At 39.4% G+C, this 26,628-nt stretch overlaps 2 protein-coding genes across 4 annotated transcripts in view; one reads left to right on the top strand and one right to left on the bottom strand.

Moving 5' to 3' along the window:
* The window catches only part of LOC309698698 (poliovirus receptor-like), a 366,820-nt gene that overhangs the window by 262,442 nt on the left and 77,750 nt on the right, over positions 1-26,628 (top strand). The window lies entirely within an intron of this gene.
* On the bottom strand, positions 15,549-22,954 carry LOC309699628 (uncharacterized protein). Of its 2 annotated transcripts, XM_082522733.1 has the most exons (9): positions 22,731-22,954; positions 22,008-22,086; positions 21,658-21,702; positions 20,913-20,957; positions 20,073-20,117; positions 19,230-19,274; positions 16,397-16,526; positions 16,103-16,197; positions 15,549-15,900 (listed from the first exon to the last, which is right to left on the bottom strand). In XM_082522733.1, exons 1-9 carry the CDS (start codon positions 22,853-22,855, stop codon positions 15,889-15,891), a joined length of 621 nt encoding a protein of 206 aa, XP_082378859.1. In that variant the 5' UTR covers positions 22,856-22,954; the 3' UTR covers positions 15,549-15,888. The 2 variants fall into 2 exon arrangements, 1 of the variants encoding a protein (XP_082378859.1); XR_014274418.1 differs by lacking the exons at positions 15,549-15,900; positions 16,103-16,197; positions 16,397-16,526; ... (2 more) ...; positions 20,913-20,957; positions 21,658-21,702 and having other exon boundaries at positions 21,712-22,086; positions 22,452-22,837.

Below are 26,628 nucleotides of genomic sequence, written 5' to 3'. Positions count from 1 at the left end.
CACTGAATTCAAAATCAGGGTGTTGCTTATGTGGGAAAGATATCAATGGACATTCATAAATGTATGGCTTTTGGGCTGACCTTTAAAGTGACAGGAAAAGAAAGTGAAATGTGGATCAAATACTCTCACCGAACACCGATTTAGAGTCCGGATATGGCGCAGCCTCTGCTAACATCAGATATTTCAAGGTTAACAGTTTTTGAGATGCTATTAAATGAGTTAAACGCAGCAAGGAACTGTGAGATTTAGTCATTAAAGACATAAAAGTGCATCATTATACCAAAACAAACAATGGGGGAAGTAATAATGGGATATTCTTTTAGAGTAAATATGTTTCTCTTAAAAGTGTGGAGTGAAGGGAAGGAGGGGGCGGAAGGAACGGCTGTTTGTGTAAGGGAACGGAGATAGAAAGACAAAGATCATTATGTGTTTTAATCTCTGTGACTTCTTTGTTCTTTACTGAGATGAATTTCAGTGTTTTGAATGAAATATCAGTTTGTGCTCCACGGAAAATTCTTTCTTCTTTTCTTTGTCAAATCCCTCTTTGATCCAGATGGTCATTATATAGTTCTAAAGTACTCCCTTGAAAAATGAAGCTAGCTGATGCAATGACACCAGCATCAGTAGGCAGTGTGAAGGAATAAGTACTTCCCTAAAAAGTTGCCCTTACTGGTTTCCATTCACCAGTCACTCCATTGTTACTCCAGTGGCTTGTATGCCAAAGAGGTTTTTTGCAGCGCTGGCAATGAGAGCAGCATTAAGAGGTGATAAGCACTTTCACGCTGACTGATGAACATTTTCTGCTCGCAAAATCGAGTTGGTGTGCGCGCCTCTTTAAACTGACTTCATAGAGCCAGCTTTTACTTCACTGCAGCTGCAGTGGGCCTACCACTGAGCCTGCAACAATCTGACTAATCTCATAAATACTGCAGAAATATCGATCTGCACAGTGGACAAATACTCTTAATGTTGACTACATTTGAAATGAACAGGAAGAAAAACAGGGTTTGTTCTTATTTATTGATTCTGCCTACATATTGTGTCGTGTGCAACTGTAATCAAAGCTGAGAATCTCACAGAGAGCTGAACGTCTCGATTGATCATCATTGATTTAGTAAAAAAGCTAGCAGTAGGAGATTTACTGGATCTTAATGGCTGCCTGTGGAGATTGTGCTTCACCAAGCTCACTGGAAATAAATAGATTTGGAACAGAATTCTTTCATTTATTTATTTATTTTTTGGTAAAATATTGAAATTTTCAACAAATTCTGTCTCATGTTCCAAGTTGGTGGTAGCTTTTTCAGTATTTTCTTAAGTAAGTTGTATTTCGCTTAGTGTTTTGAGCACTGTCTGGGGCAGGGGTAGGCAACGCCAGGCCTCGAGTGCTGGTGTCCTGCAGGGTTTAGATCTCACTCTGGGTCAACACACCTGAATCAAATGATTAGTTCATTACCAGGCCTCTGGAGAACTTCAAGACATGTTAGGAGATCATTTAGCCATTTAAATCAGCTGTGTTGGATCAAGGACACATCTAAAACCTGCAGGACACCGGCCCTCGAGGCCTGGAGTTGCCCACCCCTCCCTGGTCTGGGGAAACTGTACTCATTTATAGAAACCACCTGGTGGTAGTTAATAGTAGTGCAGCCTACATGAGATAGGTAGTGTACCAGTGTGGCAGAGTGGCATCTCCCCATCCTTCAGAATGAGACTTGTTTTTATTATCTTAAATGTTTGAAGGATACACTGCACAACTCTTTAGGAATTTATTGGTGCAGAAATACTATTTTACGCCTGCTATTTTGTGACAATTTTTTGTATATTCAGCTAAAGAAATGGGAAGAAACTGCATATTTTTGCAACAGACTGCTAGAAGCAAAAGCTCCTTTTCCATTAGTGCCTACTCGGGTTGACTTACTGGTTTTCGTTTACAATCGAGTATCGTGGTCGTCGTCATAGCAACGCAGCTGAGTATACCGTGATATACTTTGTATGGGGTACAAATTGGACGTCGAGGCGAATATATACCTGCCGCTCGGTCTGTGGCTTTTCATCAGACTTGGCGACCTCAGCATTGTTTTTTTGTACTCATTTCCAAAATGGCGGTTTTGATTTTTGTGAACGACACACTCTCATGACTCATCAAGTGATGCCACTGACCAGCCAATCGGTGGCATGCAGTGTGACTTACATCATTTTAGTACCTGCTCGGATCCCTTGGAACCCCGGCTGAGCTGGTACTATTTTAGTAACTTTACCTGGTACCAGGTACTATGATCTAATGGAAAACCCTGAAAACCATAGTGAACCATGGCGATCGAGCCGAGTAGGTACTAATTAAAAAGTGGCTAAAGTGCCTAAAGATACATTTTAATAGTGATTCTTTGCCAAGTTGTTTATTCTTGTATATCTTTGATTAAAAAAGCAGCCATTGTCCAAAGACTGTTTAGACAAAATTGCCAGAAGCTCTCACTCCTGAAAGGCAAAACATAAAGAAACACAAGCTTCTAGGAAGAGAGCCAGAGATTAATAACAAGCATGATTCGGTGCAGAGAGGTGTTTAAACTCATAGTGAGTGAGAAAGGTGACTGACGAAGAAATGCTCCATGCATCATGGGAATCCCCCAGCAGCCTACACCTATTACAGCATCACTAAGAAAGGATTTGGGGTCACCTCATCCAGACAGGAGATAGCATGACATTTAAAATCCCCAAATATGTAATAATTTATATGCCTATATGTTATAAATACAAAGAATTGCAGTAAGAAACATAGCTCATCTATAGCTCTATATCAGGCTTTTTGTCAGTTTTTGACCAATAAATCAGTTGAGTTGACCATGGTGGGTTTGGATGGTGTAAGCCAAATTTAAGGGATTGTTAACACAACTCCACTCTATCATGTTTACACACAGAAAGAATGACCCACACAAATAATAGCAAACACTACCAAAAGCTTCTTGTTGAAGATAATGAAGCGTGGTTCGGGATTTTGGGAGAGTACTGCAGTTTAACAATCCTCTATTGCTCCTAATTCATCACAGACACACAGCAGGTGAGGATATTTTTAATGAGCAGGTAAGTTTGATAGAGTTCAGCAGGAGCTCCTCAGAGTCTGAAATAGATGGAACAAGACAGCAGACAAAAGTGCTCAGCTGGTGTGATGCTCATAACTATCACCACCGAGGATGCGTAACCATGGTAACCGTGAAAGAGTTGGAGAAGATTGTTGCAAATGGGAGAAGTTTTTCTTTTTATGTGTGTTTATTGTATGAAAGAGCGTAACCAGCACCTAACCAGGTCCTTTAAGCGCCTCGATTTAACCAAATGGAAACAATTTATTCTATTTTTCTTTTGATTAAGATAAAGTCCTAATGTTGACAGAGTAAATGTGTGATGTCGGTTTGGATACATGGTGTCAAATCTTCGACTAGAAAACGAAAAAGAATATTTAAAAGTTTTGGGGACCTTTCGAACCTCGTGAAAGCTTTGTGTCTGGCAGAGAGTCAATCAGAAGGGCTCTTTGTTGTTTGTGGACAATGCAGAATGTTCTTTGTTTTGTTTTCAGAATCAATGAAAAACTTTTTTCACTTGTGTGTATTTTCAAAATTCGGTTTGCCAGGCAGGAAATTGGGAATATCTCTTTTCTATTTGTTTTTGTTGATTCCTGTTTTCTTTTTCTGGGTTGGTTGGTTTGTTTATATATGAAAAATGAAAATGCTATATAAAAGAAGCAAACCCACAGAGGCTGAGGGTCCTGTGACATAGTATTTAGGTTTTTTGGTCTTTTTTAGTTTGGAAAATTACACTAAAATCAACGTTTTAGTGACAAGATGGCAGTGGGAGTGATAGATTTAGTTTGAAGCATGCAGTGAATGAAAGGGTCCATTCAGAAGATGGTATGTGTCAATAGTTAATAAAATAGATCTGCTTCTGCACATGTTTTTGTGGTTATATTGAATGTGATTTTTGGTCACTGACTGAGCAGCAACTGAAAGAATACATTGGTGTGGATGCGTTTGTAAGAAATCGATAGTCCGTCTTTGACACTTATGTGATATTTAAAACCACTTCAATGCAACCAAACCCCTTCTGGTTTGTTTACTTAGTCCCTTTTATCGGCTTTGCTGAGAGAAAAGAAAAAGTCATAGTGTGTAAGTGCATGAGGAAGGAAAACAGAGAAAAAGATTGACTAAGAATATATTTTTCTCCTCGTCTTGACTCTCTCATACCACGTCTTTCACATCCTTCTCCCCTCCCCTCGTTTCCTTACGTCAGACTTCCAACACCATCTTCTTTTCATCAGTCTGCAGTTGTCAGTTTAACCTGGATGGCTGTACATGCAGACACAGGCTCAGACTAATACGCTTGGAGTACACCTGGAGTAAAAAGCATCTACATTCCCCTCCGCACACACAGCTGCACTCTGTTTCTTGTACTCCTTGGCACAAGTACACACTTTTTCATTTTAAAAAATCTTGGCTTCAGGGATGCAGTCATGTCTTCCTTTATATTGTCTGCAGTCTCACCCTCTCTGTCTCCGTTCATCCATCTCCACCTGGCACACTAGATTATATATCTGCTTGTGTCAGACCTGGAGACGTCTTCACTCAGATTATAAGTTTCATTTCCTGTGCATCCATCCATCCGCCCATTTGTCCATTCACACCTCCACCCATCCATCCATTTCTTTGAGCCTTTATCGGCTCATCTCTGCACGCCGGGAAGAATGTGCTACTACGGCAGCTTATCTTCTCATTTCACACTTGGACCTGTCTATTTTACCGGACTCATTTTTCTGCACTAATGTCATACATACTAGTGTCTGGCACCTAAACAGATGGATTTTCGGATAATCATACAGAGGCGGATGTGAAGTTACTCTTTGAACAGACCGAATACCTGCGTTGTCCTTTAATATGAATTTAAATTTAAATTTTCAGATTTTCCTTTTGAATTAAGAAAAAATCATTTGTACTCTTGAAATATTTACTTTCTGCTTTTTCTTCTAACAGACCTGGTGAGTAATCTAGCTTTCCTATTAAGTGCTGCACAATTAAAAATGTTTATTTATTTATCTTTTTTTTCAATAATTTTTATTTTTCTATTCCACTATCAGGCAAAGTAAAAAAAAATCTTGGCATCTAAAAAACACAACTGTGTTTTTTAATATTTATTTTGTCAGGAAGTCCTATGAAAACATCTAAACTAACAATCCGTGGCCTGTTTGTCATACTTACTCCTGCACATGTTAGCTCGTAGTGAAGATGCTAATCTGTAAAATCTTCACTTGATACAAATATATTGATGAGCACGGTAGCTTTTTAGCAAACAACACAAAAATAAAAGAAAATCGTAAAGTAACTAAAAGCATTTATTAACACTTGTGACTCGTTAGATTCAAACTGTAGTTACTTGGTTGAATTCTGTGTGTGTAAAAACTCCTGCATATGTGTCATTTCCTGTAGGCTTACACAGATAATTTCCAATTATAGAAGCAAATGGCCGATATGATTGTTTAGCATCAGGACTTGTTGTTTGCTGGAGACTAATTCTTTTAGCCTCTGTGGCATGACTGTTATCAAAGCAGAGATACTCACAGAGGTCTAAAAGCTCTTTTCATTATAGATTAATTTAAAAGGTTTTGTTGAGATGAATAGGATTTGAACTGTGAGATAAACAATACTGCAGGTATGAAACGTGTCAGTGTGGTGCAGAAGATTAAAAACAGAAAGGGCACTATATTGCCAGACTTGTCTTTTAAACTCGATTTAAACTGGGAAAACGCTACACGCTTGGGTGGCTGGAGCTACATGGTTACTTTAGGCCGTATAGATTCATATTATCTTGACAATCAAGTAAAACGCCGTCAAAAATAAGCTCTGAGTTTATTTCTACGGTTTCAGACATTGAGTCGTAGCAAAAACCAAACCCCTTGCAGGCTGTGTGGTTTACACCAGCTACCTCCAGCTGTATCAATAAACTGTGGCGCTGTTTAAAACTTTGTCAATGCACATGAATTTTAATGAACAGTGATTCACTGTGTGTGTGTGTGTGTGTGTGTGTGTGTGTGTGTGTGTAGGTGTGTGTGTGTCTGTGTGTGTGTGTGTTTGTGCATGCATGTGTTCTTTTTTTTCCTCCACTCTTGACTAACTGTGAAACCTGTGACAAGAGCAAACTATTTAGCATTACGCTGCAGAGTGCAGTGTGTTTGGGTATATTATCTCTCACTGATTTAGTCTCTTAACTGTAGCATATTAGATTTGAATAGAATCTCTGAATTTTGAATAGAATCTCTGAATGTAAGTTGAATATCTTCAGCTTAATCTTAAGTGAACTTGGCAGTAATATTTTCCAGACTTGGTCAGTTTAGCCTTCGAACAGTCTTTGCAGCAGGACAAAACACACATTTTTCCCAAACCAAAGTAATTATTGGTTCCTAAACATTAAAAAACAGCAAGAAAAGTCGTGTAAAAATGATTTCAAACAAAATGTAACACACGAGAGGTCTCCTGGGTGAAACCCGCAACCCAGAGCTGATTCAGTTCATTCACCAAACATCTTTTGTTAACAGTTCTTCTTCTTTCCCTTCTTTAATCCCTAGCTGGCGTAAGGCCTGGATCAACTCCTAAGCCCATACGCTGTCAAATTTCCTTCCCAACTCGTTTCCATGCATTGCGATCGTTGGCGATTGTCCTGACCTCGTCAAGATTTATTCTGCGATCTCTGATGTCATCTTCGACTTGTTTCAGCCATGTTTTCTTCGGTGCCATTCGTTGGATTCTCCACTGGGTGGGTCATTTACGCCAGAGGAGTTGGTGTGGTAGTCGGCTCGCATCCATTCGACACACATGGCCAAACCATCGCAATCTGTGTTTTCGAATTTTCTCCTCGATCGATGCTTGGTTGTCGCATCTCCGTCAGATGTCCTCATTTCAAAGGCTGTCTCAAAGTGATACTTGTAATATCTGCCGAAAGCAACGCATCTGGAAAACTTCGAGTTTGTTGAGGTCCGCTTTGAGCACCGTGCATGTTTCGGATCCATAGAGTAGAATCGAGAAGAATGCATTACTTTTGTTGCAAAAAATAAATGTCAGTCAACACCAGTTTCTTGTGTTCTGCTGGAGACCATTCGCTGCAGGTTCAGCATGTTGTGCATTCAGGGATGCTCTTCTGCAGGACTTGGTGGTTTTTTTGAGTGAGTGTTGCCTTCTTATCATCCTATGATTTTCACCCAGACAACCGACACTCACTGGATATTTTCTCTTGTTCTGACTATTCTCTGTAAACACTAGAAATTGTTGTAGGGGAAAATCCCAGTAGATCAGCGGTTTCTCAAATGCTCAGACCAGCCTGTGTAGAAACAACAACCATGCCACATTCAAAGTGGTTTAAATTGCCTTTGTTCTCCACGTCTTTATGTAAAAATGCATTAAGTTGCATGCATTGGTGAGCGTAAACAGTATATCCGATGCAAAACAAGACAGAAATTGTGTCACTGTGCTGACTGCACTGTAGTCTCACATGTGCGGTTACCTTGTTTCATCTCGTCTTTTGTTCTTGTTTATGTGCATTTTTTGGGAGAGAGAATGAGAGAGCGAGAAACAAGAAGCTTTCAGACCGTTATAATCCCCTGAAGGATGTTATTTATTGTGATTATGTGCATTTTGGTGTCAGTCTGCCACCTGTAATCCCAGTGAATACCGTACTCCTGGGTGTTATTATTAGAAAATTTCAGGGTGCCTTACATGATAAATTATGAATGCATTTCTTTTTTCAAGGTTTTGATCGTGTTGTGTCAGATGTGGACCACCTCCCATGAGACTAGCACGCATTGCATTCATTCTTATATCAGAAAAAGGAAGTACAGACATATTTATCTAGAAAGCTGCGGTTTTAAAGCTACCTCTGTTTTTAAATCCAGTAATTATGGGATTACCATAGCATAAGGGATTTCTGGTCTCGGTACGGGGTAATTTTAATCCACACATAAATTCTAATGTTAGAAGCAGCATATTGTGAATGGAACTGAAAAGAAGCTTCTAGTCAGTACCTCAGATTGAATTGTATCCTGTGTCCTTGGAAGTTTGACTGTAATACAGTTTTAATTCCATTTACCTTTTTCTTTATCAATTTTTGGACTTTCTCTTAACAGAATAAAAGTTGTATTTCTTTATTAGATGCCTATTGTACGTCAATAAGCAGCTACTGACATACAGTAATAGAAGATAAAAAACACATTAAACAGCCCTCTTAAGGCCTTGGAAAAAGGAAAGCAAAGGAATTGGGGATTAACAGCATGTAGTAAATGCAGTACTCAGTATGGCTTTTTTACATAAGCACACTAACATGACTGTCAATCACAAATGAGTCATGGCTGCTATAGTAGAAAGCTCATAGCAGTGATTTGTATTTGTAAGAGTAGCAGCAAGATGGCTGTTACATAACAGATCGGGTATTGGTGTCAATAGAGATGCATTAATTAAGTCGGGGACATCATAAAAAGGAGGAGCTGTGCGGAGGTGGGTTGCAACGCAGCTTGCAGAGAATCATCAAATGTAGGCTGGTTAAAGCAGCTTAAATATGCTCTTCATGAGGTTTGGGTACAAATGTGGGTGTCAGCTGAGTCATCATCTCACACAGGCTGGCATCGGAATAACCTAATCTGCCAGTGTTGTGAGCTGATCTTCACATGTGGCCTACACAGATTTAGGCAGTAAATCTGCTCACTTTTGTGGCGGTGTCTGGTTAAGCTGAATGTAAACCTAAAATTACAAGATTCATTAGAAAGACACTTGAAAGAGATGAAAACCAGTTGCTCTGGGCACCATAATGCCCTAATTTCCTTCGGGATTAATAAAGTATTCTGATAAACTAAAATAAACACGGTTCAACTTGAGTAAACTCTTAACCTGATGCTTGATTCACTGAAACGGATAAAACAGCCACAGAGTGAATCTGCAGTGATTTTGCTGCAGGTTGCAGTTATCAGCTGGTCAAATCTGCCAGTAACAGTTTTCAGTTTAGCCACCAGCATTCGTAGGTGCCAGCTCGAAATTGTCATGCTTTTATCTACCTTTGTTTAATGGCCAGGGGCCAGTGCCACCATTTTCACTCTAAAGTGCACATTTGCTGTGCAAATGCTGAAAGCCTGACAGGTGTGGAAACATTAAATAAGGGTAAGGGGCTTAATGAATGATCAGCTGTGTGGTTCTTTTTATAATATATTTCATTTTAAATTGTTTTTTTTTTTCTGAGTCAGAGAAAATATTTTTCACCGATTGGGCCACTCCAGCTTAGTGGGTGTTTAAAGAAGAGCATATGAGAGCTTTCATGACAAATGGATGAATCACAATTGTGTTTTATGTAGTGGCAACCACAAAAAACAATATAAAAAAACCATAAATTTACATTAGAATGTCTCATGAATTATTACCTGTCACTAGTAAGTATCATACAGTATATATGGGCTTTACGATCCATCCTTCTCCAGTACGTCAGTCTCATTTTTCTCTTTATTGCCTGTATTTTCCTTCCTCTCTGACTACAGCGCTGCATACACTCCCTCCCAGGCCCTGAACTGGGCTCAGCTGAACGATGTCACGCACTGTCACTCCTTTATTTCATCACTCCATCATTCTTTTTGCCCCTCTGCAGATCTGGGTATTCATCTGTCCATCCATTTGTCTGCTCCCTTTAGCCTGACAAGTGGAAATGACTATGAGAGACAGCGAGGCGAGGAAAGAAAAAAAATGTGGCAACCTGTGGGGGGGAGGTGGAATACTTGGGAAAATAGCTGAAAGGGATTTTGGAGACAGTGAGAGAAAGTAAAGAAGGTGATAAAAGAGGAAGATGGGCAGAAAATGAGCTTGGAAAAAAGTACAGATAATTAATAAAAGGCACACACAGTGATTATATCAAATGGACAAATAGGTGTAAATGAAAGGATTAAATTTGAGTCTTTGTATTTTTAAAAATCCAAAAAGTCCAAAAGCAACTTGGTTACATTGTGTAGATTTAGCTGAAAAGGCTGAATGAGTGCTGCTGTGTAAGTATTTGTGAGGTTGTTATCACTTTGCCTTCCTCTTAAAGCATGTTCAGGCTCAAAACAGCCCTTAAAGAAACTCAAGGGGCTTTGTAAGTGGAGGTTTTGTGCTGCAGGTAAAGCTGTAAAGTGATAAAATATAGCACATTTTGACAATTTATTTATGAGACTCTGGGCTTTTTTTGTCACTTCCTGTTAGTGCTGTGCATTATTTTACATTATTTTGAGTTGCAGCTCTGGAAGGTTATTATATATATATATGGTCATGACAATTATGAAGTAAACAGCAGAACTGCACTGTTCAAATAACAAGTTAGAATTCACCAGTAGCTTTGTTGCCCAGCATGTCTTTTTACAGTAAATGGCAATGCACTGGGTTACACGAAACACAGGGAGCCAATCTTTGTACTGTTTCCTTCCTTCCTTCCTTTTCCAATCAGAAAGTTGTCCTATCAGTAAGGCTTCAGTCATCTGTGCAGTCTTCACCTTCAAAGTAAAAGCTGTGCCTTATTGTCTTAATACTGCAATCAGTGTTTCACAAAGCACAGCTTCTATTTAGAAGCCGAATGGTCTCCATTTCCACTTTGAACTGCACCACTCATAGTTTCACTACCTCTCAGCGAGTCATTGGCTGTGTTTTCAAACAAGTCTGTGTCTACTATACTATGGCTGACCACGGGAACCTGCTACCAACCAATGTGATAGCACATTCCTTACAACCTCAACTAGTGACTGGCTGCAGCGTCCAGTAACCACTTGTATGTGAATACACATTTTTCCCTAGCGACTAGTGGTTGCAAGGGAGATGCTAACCACACTGCACCACTGACGTCTAAGGGAGCCAATCACACAATTAAAAGGTGAGTTACTTTAGAGAGCAGTGACAAACAAGGTGTTTGTGTATTCAGTGTTTGCACTGCAAAAATACTGATCTAGCACGTGAAGCAGTAAGTAAGGATGTATCAGTCTGCAGATTTACAGATCACAAGCCAAAACCAGTGCTCCTTTTACTGTATACAAGTCAGTGAAATATTTTTGAATTTCATATGAGGACAGAAGGTTTTGTGATGTATTTATTCATTTACTGCATGGCCGATAACCGCTTAGTAAGGTCAGGAAAAGCAGACACACTAATCCGGCTTATTGCATCACAGCACCACTGCCTGCAAGGTTTCTTTAAAAGGTATCTTCTAATTTTAAAGTTACATTTTGGTTTTATCGCATTAGGTTTCATAATACTTTTACTGGTTGTTCCTGATACTTTGTCTTATATAGTATGCTTTTTATGTTTAGCTTATTTTCTCTTAGAACCACGTTTAGATTTCATATCTCCAATGTTTTCTTTAGCTTCCCATATAAAGTTTCAAGACTTTAATTTGGCCCTGTTCAGATATCATCAAGCTGTTTTGAATCTGGTAATTGTTCTTTATTGTTCGGCTCCTAAATTGGTACCAAATTTAATCGGGGTCAAGGGGTTAACAAGGCTTGAGAAAAAGCCCACTCTTGGAATTTCACACGTTGCCTTTGGAGGGTGAAAACAAGAGGAACAGAAATGCCGGCACATCCTTTTTTACATTCTGCCCTTTTCTCCTGAATGCAGTCACTTTCCCCTGTGGGCCACCATAGATGATTCACAATAATTTATGACCTGAAGATTCCATCCAGTGTGCTCAGAGTGTGAAAATGAAATGGTTTCTGAGGAGAGAGTGCACTCTGTTCGGAGCCTAGAGCGCAGGGATGTAACTTTGTTTATGTCATGATATATGGTGATTTAAAACGAGACAAATGTCAGTGACAGAACACAAATAAACGGTTTTCTTGCCAATATACAAGTCATTTAATTCATAGGTTAACAAAAATCCCCACAGAGGAGAATGAATTCTGTTAAAATCAGGTTGAGATGGTAAAAAATGTCCTCTGGTAGAAAATGTACTTTCTTACCTGGCTGGATGGCTTTAACAATGTCTTTAAAGAAAAGGCTTAAATTTGACTTTATTCCCTGCAGAAAGGGACTGAGAGGAAGAGGGACACAAAGGATACATATACAGGAAAGAGAGATAAAGAGGGACAGTGGAGAAACACGGAGCAGTGTGTACCTGCATTTGACGGATGTGGGGTGAAAGGCGGAGGGAGTGGGCGGTCGGCTGGCCCCACGGCCCTGACGCATTGCCTTGTGGGGAATGGCCACTGATGCGTAGCGGGCTGGTTGTCATTCTCAGGGGTCCGGCTCCATTAGAGAAAAGAAAAATAGGCTCAGTGATGGTGTGATGGTGTGTGTTTGTATCCAGCATGCGTGTTAGAGAGGCAGAGAGATGTATGTTTGAGAGGATCGGCTTCCATTAGGGAACAACCTGTAAGATGCTGCTGTGGAAATGTATATGACTGTGGGTGCGTACAGTGGGCCACATTTATTACCATTAGAAAAACTTGCACATTATATCACTTTGCGTGTGTCCTTGTATCCATATTTATTTAAAGAGACACTGGCGAGCGTGTGTGTGCTTTGTGAGTGTGTGTGTGATAGACATCGTCCATTAGGAGCTACAGTAATGTGATCTAGTTTGAGATGATCAAACATCTGTCTTTCATGTCCTGTTTGTTCATTCTGACTTTGCCTCCCTCCCCCCTCCCTCTCTGCCCTTTATGTCTTCCACTTTCTCTCACTTTGGACTTTAAAGTCGCCTCCCTGCCTTACTCACTTTAATATTACCTTGCTCTCTTTTCTTGTTTCTCTCTGTCTGCCTCTCTTTCACTTGCTTGCTAACTCTGACACACACACACACAGATCTATATCAGCAACCAGCGTGGAGGGAGCTACTTTTCTTTTTGACAGAGGGCTAATGGGACTTTCTGTCTCGTCAGGACAATTACCCACCTGTTGGATCTCTATTACACACACGCACTTGCATGCACACACATACCATACCACGCCCAGCCCCACATTGTAATAAAACTCCTTTATTATATTGTCACCCTCACAACCTCAACAGTGTATAGTGCCACCAAAGTTTTCGTAGCATATCGTAATCCCGGTACATTCTGTATTCTGTGTCAGTCACTTTAAGTGTGTTTACTTTATTTTATTTATTTAACCTTCATTTGTTTAAGGATATTATATTTAAGGGTATTATTACTCTTGAGAATACAAAATCTATTTTCGCAAGAGTTTCCCAGCCGAGACAAGCAGCTGTACAGTCAACAGTGGTTGCACAGTAATGCGCACAAATACACAAAGCAAAATTACATGAAATAAGTTTCCCAATGTGCAAGTAATAAAGAGCAAATGGAAAAATAAAATTACTAAAATTTATGAACAGGGAAAACATTTACAGCCTGAGGTAACTTCCTCCAGGTCACCTAAAATCACCTGAAGCCCATTCAGTGACCCCTGCTCCTCACCTTCAGACCAGAAGAAGGAATGAGACAACTTCGGTCTCATACTTATATTCATGAAAAATCATGAATATAAGTTGGTAAGTAAAATGTTAACATTTAAATCTTAAAATAACACACAAAACCTCTGTGTGTCTGTGTATTCGTTCTCGGTCTGTCAACTTCTCCTATTACACAGCTCCATGTAACCCCCTTAATATCCTTATCAGATGTTATGATGTCATCATGATGAATTGCAAACTCTACAGACTGAAATTACCTCTTTTTACTGTTTGTACGCCGATAATTCCTTATTGCAACATTATACCATTTTAATACGACAAAATTAACATCTACAAAATCTTTATGTCCACAATACTACCTTTATAGTAGAGTATTTGACTAATCAGTTCCATATTTGTTATTATAGATAGATAGATAGATAGATAGATAGATAGATAGATAGATAGATATAAAAATTCCCCTCTTGTGGGTAGTCTGTCCTTCAAGCTCGGGTCCTCTACCAGAGGCCTGGGAGCTTGAGGGTCCTGCGCAGTATCTTAGCTGTTCCCAGGACTGCACTCTTCTGGACAGAGATATCCGATGTTGTTACTGGGGTCTGCTGGAGTCACTCGCTTATCTTGGGAGTCATTGCACCTAGTGCTCCGATTACCACTGTGTAATGTGTGTGTAATGTGTGTGTAAAGTGTGTGTAGTGTGTGTGTGTGTGTGTGTGTGTGTGTGTGTGTGTGTGTGTGTGTGTGTGTGTGTGTGTGTGTTTTTACCAACAGCTCAAATAGACCCAAAGAATACTGTAGCATGTGCATACACTAGTAAATATTAATGTTCCAGCAGGTAAATCTACAAAAGGACAGAGCACACTACTTACCCTTTTGGGTAAGAGCTTTAAGGTTTGCAGTAAATCTCCAGACATTATGCAGCATATATATATTTTATGTACTGGGAAATAAATAACATCACCATAATCCAGCTCTGCCATCAAAGTAGACACCACAGAGAGACAGTTGGGACTTGACTGTAAAGTAAAAGCCCAGTTTCGGTTAAAGTTTTCTCACTAGTTGCTCAATGTGCGGCCAGCGCAGTCAGTAAGGCTAGAAAAGTGTTGCATACATAAATGCGAGTGTGTTACATTGCATGAAGGGCGTGTGTACTGTGTATTGATACGTAGTGTTTGAAATGCGTTATCACATTTCTAAGCTGCATTCTGGACTTTGCAAAAAAACTATTTTTGTCACAGGAAATGTCTCTCTCTGCCGAGTCTGTCAGTCGGAGAGTGACCTTGAGACGGAGAGAGACTGAGAGATATAGAATCAATGAGGGGAGAGAGAGGGTGAGTGAGAACTTTAATGCAATTCAGGGTTGATATAGCGAGACTGTCCTCCACTGTGCTACGTAATAGGCTGTAGTGCTTTCCATTTAAATCAAGGTTTCAGTTTATTTGATTGGATTTGGTTTAATTCAGAGGCAGAAATTACCTCTGTGTCTAGATTGAAGACACATTTACATACACACACACACACACACACATACGTGTTTTCGTGATATATCAGTACGTATGACAAAAATGTGACAAATGGGAACGTGCCTTTCCGAAGGTCCTAGAGGCATGGGGATCTCAAAAAATTTGACCCATGCTTCCAGGAACACACCCATCTGTTGAGATTTTGGCTAGGGCTAAATTTTGGTCAAACCTGAATTTAATGCTACTTGTGAGGACACTGTCAGGTTTATGTGACTTATGAGTACCATAAGGTCACACACAGATATTTCATGTTTAGGTGAATTGTGAAGCCCATGGAAACACATAATTTTCAAGTATACATGACTTATAAGGACCAGGTAACGGTAGGTTCTGCATTTTTAGCTTGGCTCCTTTTGAGATTACAATATAATAGACATGGATGCACAATAGTAATGCTCATCAGTTGGGTAACTTCTGACAGAAATATCAGACATTTATGTGTTAATAAAACAGTAAATCTGAGCTGTGTAAAGACTTTTAAAAAAAAAAAAGACATGGGTCAAATGTGGTCAGTCTACTTTTTAAGTCTTGATATTGTAATGCATTAATTCATTTTGTAGTGAATGTTCATGTGAATAAAAACGTGGAACATTATCTGCCTTTTTTATCATTTAATTGCAAAAAGCACCCAGCATAAACCACAGATTTATGAGTAAGAACAATGCAATACAGAAAACTGCAATACTGACATAACTGTGGAAGTAACAAAGTATCTCTCTTGCTTGTTTCTTTTTTTCTTGCATCTTTCTTTTAATGCTATGATCCTGTTGTGGCTGTAGTACCTTATGACAACCCAGTCTCTGCCTTTCAGAGCTGCCGGCTCTGCTTGGAGGCAGCAGTCACATTCCTTTTTACCTGGTACTTTGCAGCTTTTTATGAAGTGAAACATGCCGCTCAGCAACCTTCACTTCATCATTTGTCCACTTGCTTCTCACCGTCCCAGCTGTCATAAATGGAAACAAAAGAAAATATCTTAATGTGAATGCAAGAAAAGATAGAAAATATTCTAGTTTATAATGTGAATACAAAATGTTCTTAAACCTTGCTTTCTACTGGAGCACTTTAAAGGAGCAATAAGCACAATTCATCATACTTAGGTTGAAGGAATTAAAAATGACTATGTGAAGAACTAGAGGTGTAATTACATCTGGAGTACAGCATGAAGTCACAATCCCTCTCTCTGTGTTGATCTCCAGCCATAGACTTTGGTTTGGTTCACAGGCAGTGCAAAACAGCACACCTAGCAGTGAAAAGATATTGCTTATTGCTCCTTTAAGGATGCTTGGAATGAACCATTTGAAGTGCTGTGTTCTGCTGGGAATCAAATAAGATGAAATGATTTATGATAAAAGCTCTGAATAGTGTCATGTCTGAAAACAAACTTGTTCTTTGATCACAAGTATATTAACCTAAAACATTTTGTATTTTGGTGCCTTTACCCCTTCTTGGTGAAGTGTTGCTAATGTTTTTGTTGTCCAGGGTGATTGAGGCAGAGGTGCCCTTCATGTTGTCCAGGGCAGCTGAGTAAAGCGTGTGGCTTGGAACCCCCGGAATACTTGGTCCTTGAGCCTTTGAAAAGTAACAGTGAAATATGAGAATCAATGCATGCAATAGGTCTGTTTGCTTTTTTCTCTGCATTGTAGGCAAAGTCAGCGTTGGGCAGTGTGTAATTCTACATTAAGGGGCGATCGTGGCTCAAGAGTTGTAATCAGAAGGTTGCCGGTTTGAGCCCCAGCTCCGACAGTCTCGGTCGTTGTGTCCTTGGGAAAGACACTTCACCTGTTGCCTACTGGTGGTGGTCAGAGGGCCCGGTGGCGCCAGTGTCCGGCAGCCTCGCCTCTGTCAGTGCGCCCCAGGGTGGCTGTGGCTACAATGTAGCTGCCATCACCAGTGTGTGAATGTCTGTGTGAATGGGTGGATGACTGGATGTGTAAAGTGCTTTGGGGTCCTTAGGGACTAGTAAAGCGCTATATAAATATAGGATATTTACCATTTGATATGAATATTTTACATGTGAACATAATCTACTAATAATACTCATCACAGTGTGATTGTTTGAAATCGGATAGAGTGTTATTATCTTCATGACAAACATCCCTGCTGTTCAGTTTCAATGTAACACAAACTAGAGTTGTTGGTTCTACCAACTGAGAAAGGCTAAAAACAAAAAAACAAATTCATGTCCTTCACAGCTTAAAACAATCTGAGGACAATGTAACACAGAAATATCAAATTTAGTAGGAATAAAGATCAAGCTGATGCTTTAAAGGGAAAGTTAGGACTAACAAATGATATGCCAATTTCTTTCTCCTAAGATGTTCACAAACAAGTAATGCTAATGTTGAATATGGGAAACTTTCAATCAAACTGATTATTTTAATATAATCAAAGGGCACTTAATTTATGCACTAGGCCCAACTGACACATATACTTGATGCCAAATACAAAAAAATAATGTGTAACCTGTTGGAAGAATGAAGTGGGTGTGTCACTCACCAATTGGTCTGAAGGAGGTTGAGACAGGACCTCGGCACTTGGTGTCTGCAACAAAAGACAACAATATAACGTCAGAAACATTCTCTAGTATAAATCCCGACTATTTAATTAACTACAGATCATATTTGTATCAGTGAATATTATTACAGAAGGATCTGACTTCCTTATACCAGATTCTATAGAAACTTAACACTGTACGGTTCTGCTACCCAACGATATGAGGACAGTGTAACACACACTAGAGTTGTTGGTCCTACCACATGAGGAAGGCAACTGAAACACACTCCTGTCCTTCACAGCTTAAAACAATATGAGGACAGTGTAACACACACACTACAATCACTGGTCCTACCATATGAGGACTTCTACTTAAACACACTCCTGTCCTTCACAGCTTAAAACAATATGAGGACAGTGTAACACACACACTACAATCACTGGTCCTACCATATGAGGACTTCTACTTAAACACACTCCTGTCCTTCACAGCTTAAAACAATATGAGGACATGACGACTGAACACATGTAGAGTTCACATTCCTGACCTCTAACTTCTCCTGCTGTTGTCAATAAAAGCTCTAAACCCAACACTGATGTACAGCCATCTATTTCCCCAGAAATTAAATCATGTAAACTGATCAGCGGGAGCTTATTTTGACAAAAACATGTGTAAAACGACAAAAATATCAAATTTTGTCAGAATAAAGATCAAGCTGATGCTTTAAGGGAAAGTTTGGACTAACAAATGGTATAGACAATTACTTTATCCTAATGCTAATGTTGGTTTTGGTTAACTTCGACTAAAACTGATTGTTTTAGTACAATTAAAGTGCATTTCATTTATGCACTAGGCCCAACTGACACATATACTTGATGCCAAATACAAAAAAAATAATGTGTAACCTGTTGGAAGAATGAAGTGGGTGTGTCACTCACCAATTGGTCTGAAGGAGGTTGAGACAGGACCTCGGCACTTGGTGTCTGCAACAAAAGACAACAATATAACGTCAGAAACATTCTCTAGTATAAATCCCGACTATTTAATTAACTACAGATCATATTTGTATCAGTGAATATTATTACAGAAGGATCTGACTTCCTTATACCAGATTCTATAGAAACTTAACACTGTACGGTTCTGCTACCCAACGATATGAGGACATTGTAACACACACTAGAGTTGTTGGTCCTACCACATGAGGAAGGCAACTGAAACACACTCCTGTCCTTCACAGCTTAAAACAATATGAGGTCAGTGTAACACACACACTACAATCACTGGTCCTACCATATGAGGACTTCTACTTAAACACACTCCTGTCCTTCACAGCTTAAAACAATATGAGGACATGACGACTGAACACATGTAGAGTTCACATTCCTGACTTCTAACTTCTCCTGCTGTTGTCAATAAAAGCTCTAAACCCAACACTGATATACAGCCATCTATTTCCCCAGAAATTAAATCATGTAAACTGATCAGCGGGAGCTTATTTTGACAAAAACATGTGTAAAACGACAAAAATATCAAATTTTGTCAGAATAAAGATCAAGCTGATGCTTTAAGAGAAAGTTTGGACTAACAAATGGTATAGACAATTACTTTATCCTAATGCTAATGTTGGTTTTGGTTAACTTCGACTAAAACTGATTGTTTTAGTACAATTAAAGTGCATTTCATTTATGCACTAGGCCCAACTGACACATATACTTGATGCCAAATACAAAAAAATAATGTGTAACCTGTTGGAAGAATGAAGTGGGTGTGTCACTCACCAATTGGTCTGAAGGAGGTTGAGGTAGGACCTCGGCACCTGGTGTCTGCAACAAAAGACAACAATATAACGTCAGAAACATTCTCTAGTATAAATCCCGACTATTTAATTAACTACAGATCATATTTGTATCAGTGAATATTATTACAGAAGGATCTGACTTCCTTATACCAGATTCTATAGAAACTTAACACTGTACGGTTCTGCTACCCAACGATATGAGGACAGTGTAACACACACTAGAGTTGTTGGTCCTACCACATGAGGAAGGCAACTGAAACACACTCCTGTCCTTCACAGCTTAAAACAATATGAGGACAGTGTAACACACACACACTACAATCACTGGTCCTACCATATGAGGACTTCTACTTAAACACACTCCTGTCCTTCACAGCTTAAAACAATATGAGGACATGACGACTGAACACATGTAGAGTTCACATTCCTGACCTCTAACTTCTCCTGCTGTTGTCAATAAAAGCTCTAAACCCAACACTGATGTACAGCCATCTATTTCCCCAGAAATTAAATCATGTAAACTGATCAGCGGGAGCTTATTTTGACAAAAACATGTGTAAAACGACAAAAATATCAAATTTTGTCAGAATAAAGATCAAGCTGATGCTTTAAGGGAAAGTTTGGACTAACAAATGGTATAGACAATTACTTTATCCTAATGCTAATGTTGGTTTTGGTTAACTTCGACTAAAACTGATTGTTTTAGTACAATTAAAGTGCATTTCATTTATGCACTAGGCCCAACTGACACATATACTTGATGCCAAATACAAAAAAAATAATGTGTAACCTGTTGGAAGAATGAAGTGGGTGTGTCACTCACCAATTGGTCTGAAGGAGGTTGAGACAGGACCTCGGCACTTGGTGTCTGCAACAAAAGACAACAATATAACGTCAGAAACATTCTCTAGTATAAATCCCGACTATTTAATTAACTACAGATCATATTTGTATCAGTGAATATTATTACAGAAGGATCTGACTTCCTTATACCAGATTCTATAGAAACTTAACACTGTACGGTTCTGCTACCCAACGATATGAGGACATTGTAACACACACTAGAGTTGTTGGTCCTACCACATGAGGAAGGCAACTGAAACACACTCCTGTCCTTCACAGCTTAAAACAATATGAGGTCAGTGTAACACACACACTACAATCACTGGTCCTACCATATGAGGACTTCTACTTAAACACACTCCTGTCCTTCACAGCTTAAAACAATATGAGGACATGACGACTGAACACATGTAGAGTTCACATTCCTGACTTCTAACTTCTCCTGCTGTTGTCAATAAAAGCTCTAAACCCAACACTGATATACAGCCATCTATTTCCCCAGAAATTAAATCATGTAAACTGATCAGCGGGAGCTTATTTTGACAAAAACATGTGTAAAACGACAAAAATATCAAATTTTGTCAGAATAAAGATCAAGCTGATGCTTTAAGAGAAAGTTTGGACTAACAAATGGTATAGACAATTACTTTATCCTAATGCTAATGTTGGTTTTGGTTAACTTCGACTAAAACTGATTGTTTTGGTACAATTAAAGTGCATTTCATTTATGCACTAGGCCCAACTGACACATATACTTGATGCCAAATACAAAAAAATAATGTGTAACCTGTTGGAAGAATGAAGTGGGTGTGTCACTCACCAATTGGTCTGAAGGAGGTTGAGGTAGGACCTCGGCACCTGGTGTCTGCAACAAAAGACAACAATATAACGTCAGAAACATTCTCTAGTATAAATCCCGACTATTTAATTAACTACAGATCATATTTGTATCAGTGAATATTATTACAGAAGGATCTGACTTCCTTATACCAGATTCTATAGAAACTTAACACTGTACGGTTCTGCTACCCAACGATATGAGGACAGTGTAACACACACTAGAGTTGTTGGTCCTACCACATGAGGAAGGCAACTGAAACACACTCCTGTCCTTCACAGCTTAAAACAATATGAGGACATGACGACTGAACACATGTAGAGTTCACATTCCTGACTTCTAACTTCTCCTGCTGTTGTCAATAAAAGCTCTAAACCCAACACTGATGTACAGCCATCTATTTCCCCAGAAATTAAATCATGTAAACTGATCAGCGGGAGCTTATTTTGACAAAAACATGTGTAAAACGACAAAAATATCAAATTTTGTCAGAATAAAGATCAAGCTGATGCTTTAAGGGAAAGTTTGGACTAACAAATGGTATAGACAATTACTTTATCCTAATGCTAATGTTGGTTTTGGTTAACTTCGACTAAAACTGATTGTTTTAGTACAATTAAAGTGCATTTCATTTATGCACTAGGCCCAACTGACACATATACTTGATGCCAAATACAAAAAAATAATGTGTAACCTGTTGGAAGAATGAAGTGGGTGTGTCACTCACCAATTGGTCTGAAGGAGGTTGAGACAGGACCTCGGCACCTGGTGTCTGCAACAAAAGACAACAATATAACGTCAGAAACATTCTCTAGTATAAATCCCGACTATTTAATTAACTACAGATCATATTTGTATCAGTGAATATTATTACAGAAGGATCTGACTTCCTTATACCAGATTCTATAGAAACTTAACACTGTACGGTTCTGCTACCCAACGATATGACGACAGTGTAACACACACTAGAGTTGTTGGTCCTACCACATGAGGAAGGCAACTGAAACACACTCCTGTCCTTCACAGCTTAAAACAATATGAGGACAGTGTAACACACACTACAATCACTGGTCCTACCATATGAGGACTTCTACTTTCCTGTTGGAGGTTGAGACACGACAGAGGGACAGCAGGGTAGTAGCTTGCACAAATGATTCTATTGACACAACAGGGAAGTGAGATTAATGAACTGAACGCAACAGACTCTTTCAAAATAAAACAGGAAACATGGCATGAAAATACAAACGTGGTAATATACAGCCCTAACATAAACTCCTTAAAACGATATTAATAACGTTAAGCCAAACTCAACTAACCCGCCATTAAACATAAGAAACTCAAAAACCTTAGAATAACATCAGAAACGCTGGGCCAGAGACCCAGACCGTGAGCAAATAACTATAATATTATTGATTTGTGCTGAATAAGAAAACATTAATATTATCATTTAAATCTCCCCAAGCATATCTTGTGTTGAAAAAAAAAGTGTGTTGCAGTTAGCTACACTGAGCTTAGACTGACTGTCTCTGCAGTTGAAGATGCAGAGCACATGCAAGGCCGCAGGTCCCTTTAACTCCGGTGGGAATTTAAAAACAGTTAAATTTAACTTCTAATATCTATTGTTAAAGATAAATCTTAAGTAATTTTTTAGCATTTATCATCATTCACCACTTTCAATTTGTTCAAATCGGTTGTGTATTGTTTTAATTCCGTTTAACTAACCTTAATTAGCTTGTTAAACATACAACTTTACCTCGCGGAGCTTTCGTCGACGCATGGATATCAAAGGTAAATACATACCTCAAGATAAATCTCTCCTGAGTGCTGAAGGTCCCGGATGTGCCGTTCACGCAGAGCTCCGGCGAGTTTGTATCTTGCCGTGACCAGCAGCTCTTTGGTTGACGCTTTCGAACAATCAGATGCATCTTTACTCACTTTTTGACCAATCAGAGACGTCGTTCTATGCTCCACTGACGAAATGCTGCATCCTCTCACCAGCCACGGTCTCTCCTCGTCCATTTAACAACAAAAACACAGCAACACGTGCTGGATTTGAGGTAGGAACACTTGAGAACTGTCACAATGTTTTGCAAACTGCTGTTACAGTTAATTTCGTTCCGTTAATTTGTTTGGTTCCTATTCTGAAGTAACACTTAATACACATGGGGTTAGCTTGCTGGTCTAGTTTAAGTTAGCATGGGCATGCTGTTCACTGATAGAGTAAGGCTAAAATTGTCCTGATATTGTCAGTGTGTTATCATAAACATGCAGCACCCCTAGACCCCCAAGTTAAAATACAGATAATAGATAAGCAATTTAAGAAAATAAGTATAATGTGTATAATGATTTTACTGTCACTTTCCTGGGTCTGTTGACCCAGCGTTTTAAGTTTTAGTTTGTTTAGATGTCGATGTTTATTTATAAGTTCTTTAGGTTTGCTAAGTTCATTTGTTTATTAGATTACCCTTGTGATGTCTGTTTTATTGGGAAAGTCTTTGTCCTAAATGCAGTGAGTCTAGTTTTGTTTCCCCTTGTCCCAGCTGTTCCTCATCCCCTCATTATCTCTCTGTGTACTTGCAGTGGCTTGCAAAAGTATTCGTCCCTCTTTTCCACATTTTGTCACATTACTGCCACAAACACAAATTGTCATGGTCCTGGGTCGGTGACCCAGCGCTTTTAGTTTATTATTATGATGATGATGATGATTATTATTGTTTGAGTTCTATGTGTTATATTTGGTCTGCCTCTGAGTCTGTGTCTCTGTCTATGCTGTCACCCCGTCTGTTTGTGAATCTGTCTGTTTAGTTCTGTGTCTTGTTTGGTTCCCCGTGTCTGAGTTTCCTGTTTTATTGTGAAGGTCTCTGTCTGATGTGAGTGTGTTCAGTTTACGTTTCCCCTGTCCCGTCAGCTCTGATTCCTCCCAGCCGTGTTGCCCTCCTGTCTCTCATCCCCTGATTACTGGTGTGTGTATTTAAGCCCTGTGTGTTCTCCTGCCTGTTACTCGGTGTCCTGCTCGGCGGCTGCCGCACATCCCTTTGTCGTATGCACCCAGGTCTGTTATTTTAGTTCTTCCCAGTTTAGGTGTCTTCAGTTATTTGTCATGCCCCACTGCTTGTTTGCCACTACACCTTGTAAATAAACTTCACTAGCATTTTCATCCACTGCTTGCATCTTGGGTCCTCCTTCCTCCACACCACACGGCTCGCCTTCCCAGCCGTGACACAAATCAATTTTAATGGAATCCAATTGCAGCAAAAGGTGGTTCTACAAAGTATTGACTCAGGGGGCTGAATAATTGCGCACACCCCACTTTTCAGTTATTTATTTGTAAAAAATGTTTGGAATCATGTATGATTTTTGTTCCACTTCTCACGTGTACACCACTTTGTATTGGTCTTTCACGTGGAATTCCAATAAAATTGATTCATGTTTGTGGCTGTAATGTGCCAAAATGTGGGAAAGTTAAAGGGGGCCGAATACTTTTGCAAGCCACTGTAAGTCCTGTCCTCATTTGTTCAGTGTCAGGTCATCTGTTGTCTTTGGTGCCACGTTTCCATGTTCCAGGTATCTTTGTATCCATGTCAGGTTTCATGGTTTGTTTGTTTTTTTTAATAAAAAATATTTTCCCCAGGTTAGGTTATTGTTTAGCTTCACCTCTGCCTTTTGTTTTGTAATCTTTTAATTTCAATTCAATTTTATTTATATAGCGCCAAATCACAACAACAATCGCCTGAAGGCGCTTTATATTGTACAGTAGATCGCACAATAATAGATACAGAGAAAAACCCAACAATCATAGGACCACCTATGAGCAAGCGCTTTGGCGACAGTGGGAAGGAAAAACTCCCTTTTAACAGGAAGAAACCTCCAGCAGAACCAGGCTCAGGGAGCGGCGGGCATCTGCTGTGACCAGTTGGGGTGAGAAAAGGAAGACAGGACAAAGACATGCTGTGGATTAATAACAAGTATGATTCAGTGCAGAGAGGTCTATTAACACACAGTGAGTGAGAAAGGTGACTGGAAAGGAAAAAACTCAGTGCTTCATGGGAATCCCCCGGCTGCCTACGTCTATTGCAGCACAACTAAGGGAGGATCCAGGGTCACCTGATCCAGCCCTAACTATATGCTTTAGCAAAAAGGAAAGTTTGAAGCCTAATCTTAAAAGTAGAGATTAATAAACGGCTTGCTTTCTGTTAATATTCAAATTTTCTTTCACGTTCCTTTGTGTCAGCATTTTGGGTCCACTCCTCAAATTCATACATATGTCTAACCGTTTTTCCCCACTCGGCGACACACCCGTCGGGGGTCAAACTCTGGTAATTGGCAATTCTGTTCTCAGACATGTGAAGCTAGAGACACCGGAAACCATAGTCAATTGTCTTCCAGGGGCCAGAGCAGGCGACATTGAGGGAAATTTAAAACTGCTGGCTAAGGGTAAACGTAAATTCAGTAAAATCATAATTCACGTCGGCAGTAATGACACCCGGTTACGCCAATCGGAGGTCACTAAAATCAATATTGAATCGGTGTGTAACTTTGCCAAAACAATGTGGGACTCTGTAGTTTTCTCTGGTCCCCTCCCCAATCAGACCAAGAGTGACATGTTTAGCCGCATGTTCTCCTTAAATTGCTGGCTGTCTGAGTGGTGTCCCAGAAACGATGTGGGCTTCATAGATAATTGGCAAACCTTCTGGAGGAAACCTGGTCTTATAAGGAGAGACGGCAGCTCTCATTTCTAGAAATATGGACAAATTAATTAAACCCCCCATAATATGACTATCCAGAGTTGGGACCAGGAAGCAGAGTTGCAGTCTTACACGCCTCTCTGCAGCTTCTCTCCTCCTGCTACCCCCCCAAAAACCCATCTCCATAGAGACTGTGTCAGCTTCCAAAAAGACAAAAAACAAACTAAAAACCAGCAACAAACAACTTAAACATAAACAATTACAAAGAAAGAACAATACAGTATCCACATCCTAACTAAAGAGTAAAACAGTGAAATGTGGATTATTAAATATTAGGTCTCTCTCCTCCAAGTCTCTGTTAGTACATGACTTAATAATTGATCAACAAATTGATTTACTCTGCCTTACAGAAACCTGGTTGCAGCAGGATGATTATGTTAGTTTAAATGAATCAACACCCCCGAGTCATTCTAACTACCAGAAACCTCGAAGCACAGGCCGAGGGGGCGGTGTGGCAGCAATTTTTCACACCAGCCTATTAATTAATGAAAGACCAAGACAGACTTTTAATTCATTTGAAAGCCTGATGCTTAGCATTGTCCACCCCAGCTGAAAATTTTTAGAAACCAGTCTTATTTGTTATCATCTAATTGTCCACCTGGGCCTTACACAGAGTTTCTCTCTGATTTCTCAGACTTTTTATCTGATTTAGTGCTCAGCTCAGATAAAATAATTATTGTGGGTGATTTTAACATCCATGTAGATGCTAAGAATGACAGCCTCAACATGGCATTTAATCTGTTATTAGACTCAATTGGCTTCTCTCAACATGTAAAAGAACCCACCCACCACTTTAATCACACTCTAGATCTTGTTTTTAACATATGGCATAGAAACTGAACATTTAACAGTGTTTCCTGAAAACCCTCTCCTGTCTGATCATTTCCTGATAACATTTACATTTACAATAATTGATTACACAGCAGTGGAGAGTAGACTTTATCACAGATGTC

The sequence above is a fragment of the Aulonocara stuartgranti genome (assembly GCF_965226115.1).
Source record: "Aulonocara stuartgranti genome assembly, chromosome: 22".
Classification (NCBI taxonomy): Eukaryota; Metazoa; Chordata; class Actinopteri; order Cichliformes; family Cichlidae; genus Aulonocara; species Aulonocara stuartgranti.
The sequence above is the reverse complement of the archived record's forward strand: the minus strand, read 5'-3'. Positions and strand labels throughout refer to the sequence as shown.

Coding starts and splice junctions, on each gene's coding strand:
- LOC309699628 (XM_082522733.1), bottom strand. CDS start 22,855: ATGCATCTGATTGTTCGAAAGCGTCAACCAAAGAGCTGCTGGTCACGG. Junction 21,703..22,007: donor AAAGTAGAAGTCCTCATATG/GTAGGACCAGTG, acceptor CTTTTGTTGCAG/ACACCAGGTGCCGAGGTCCT. Junction 20,958..21,657: donor AACCTCCTTCAGACCAATTG/GTGAGTGACACA, acceptor CTTTTGTTGCAG/ACACCAGGTGCCGAGGTCCT.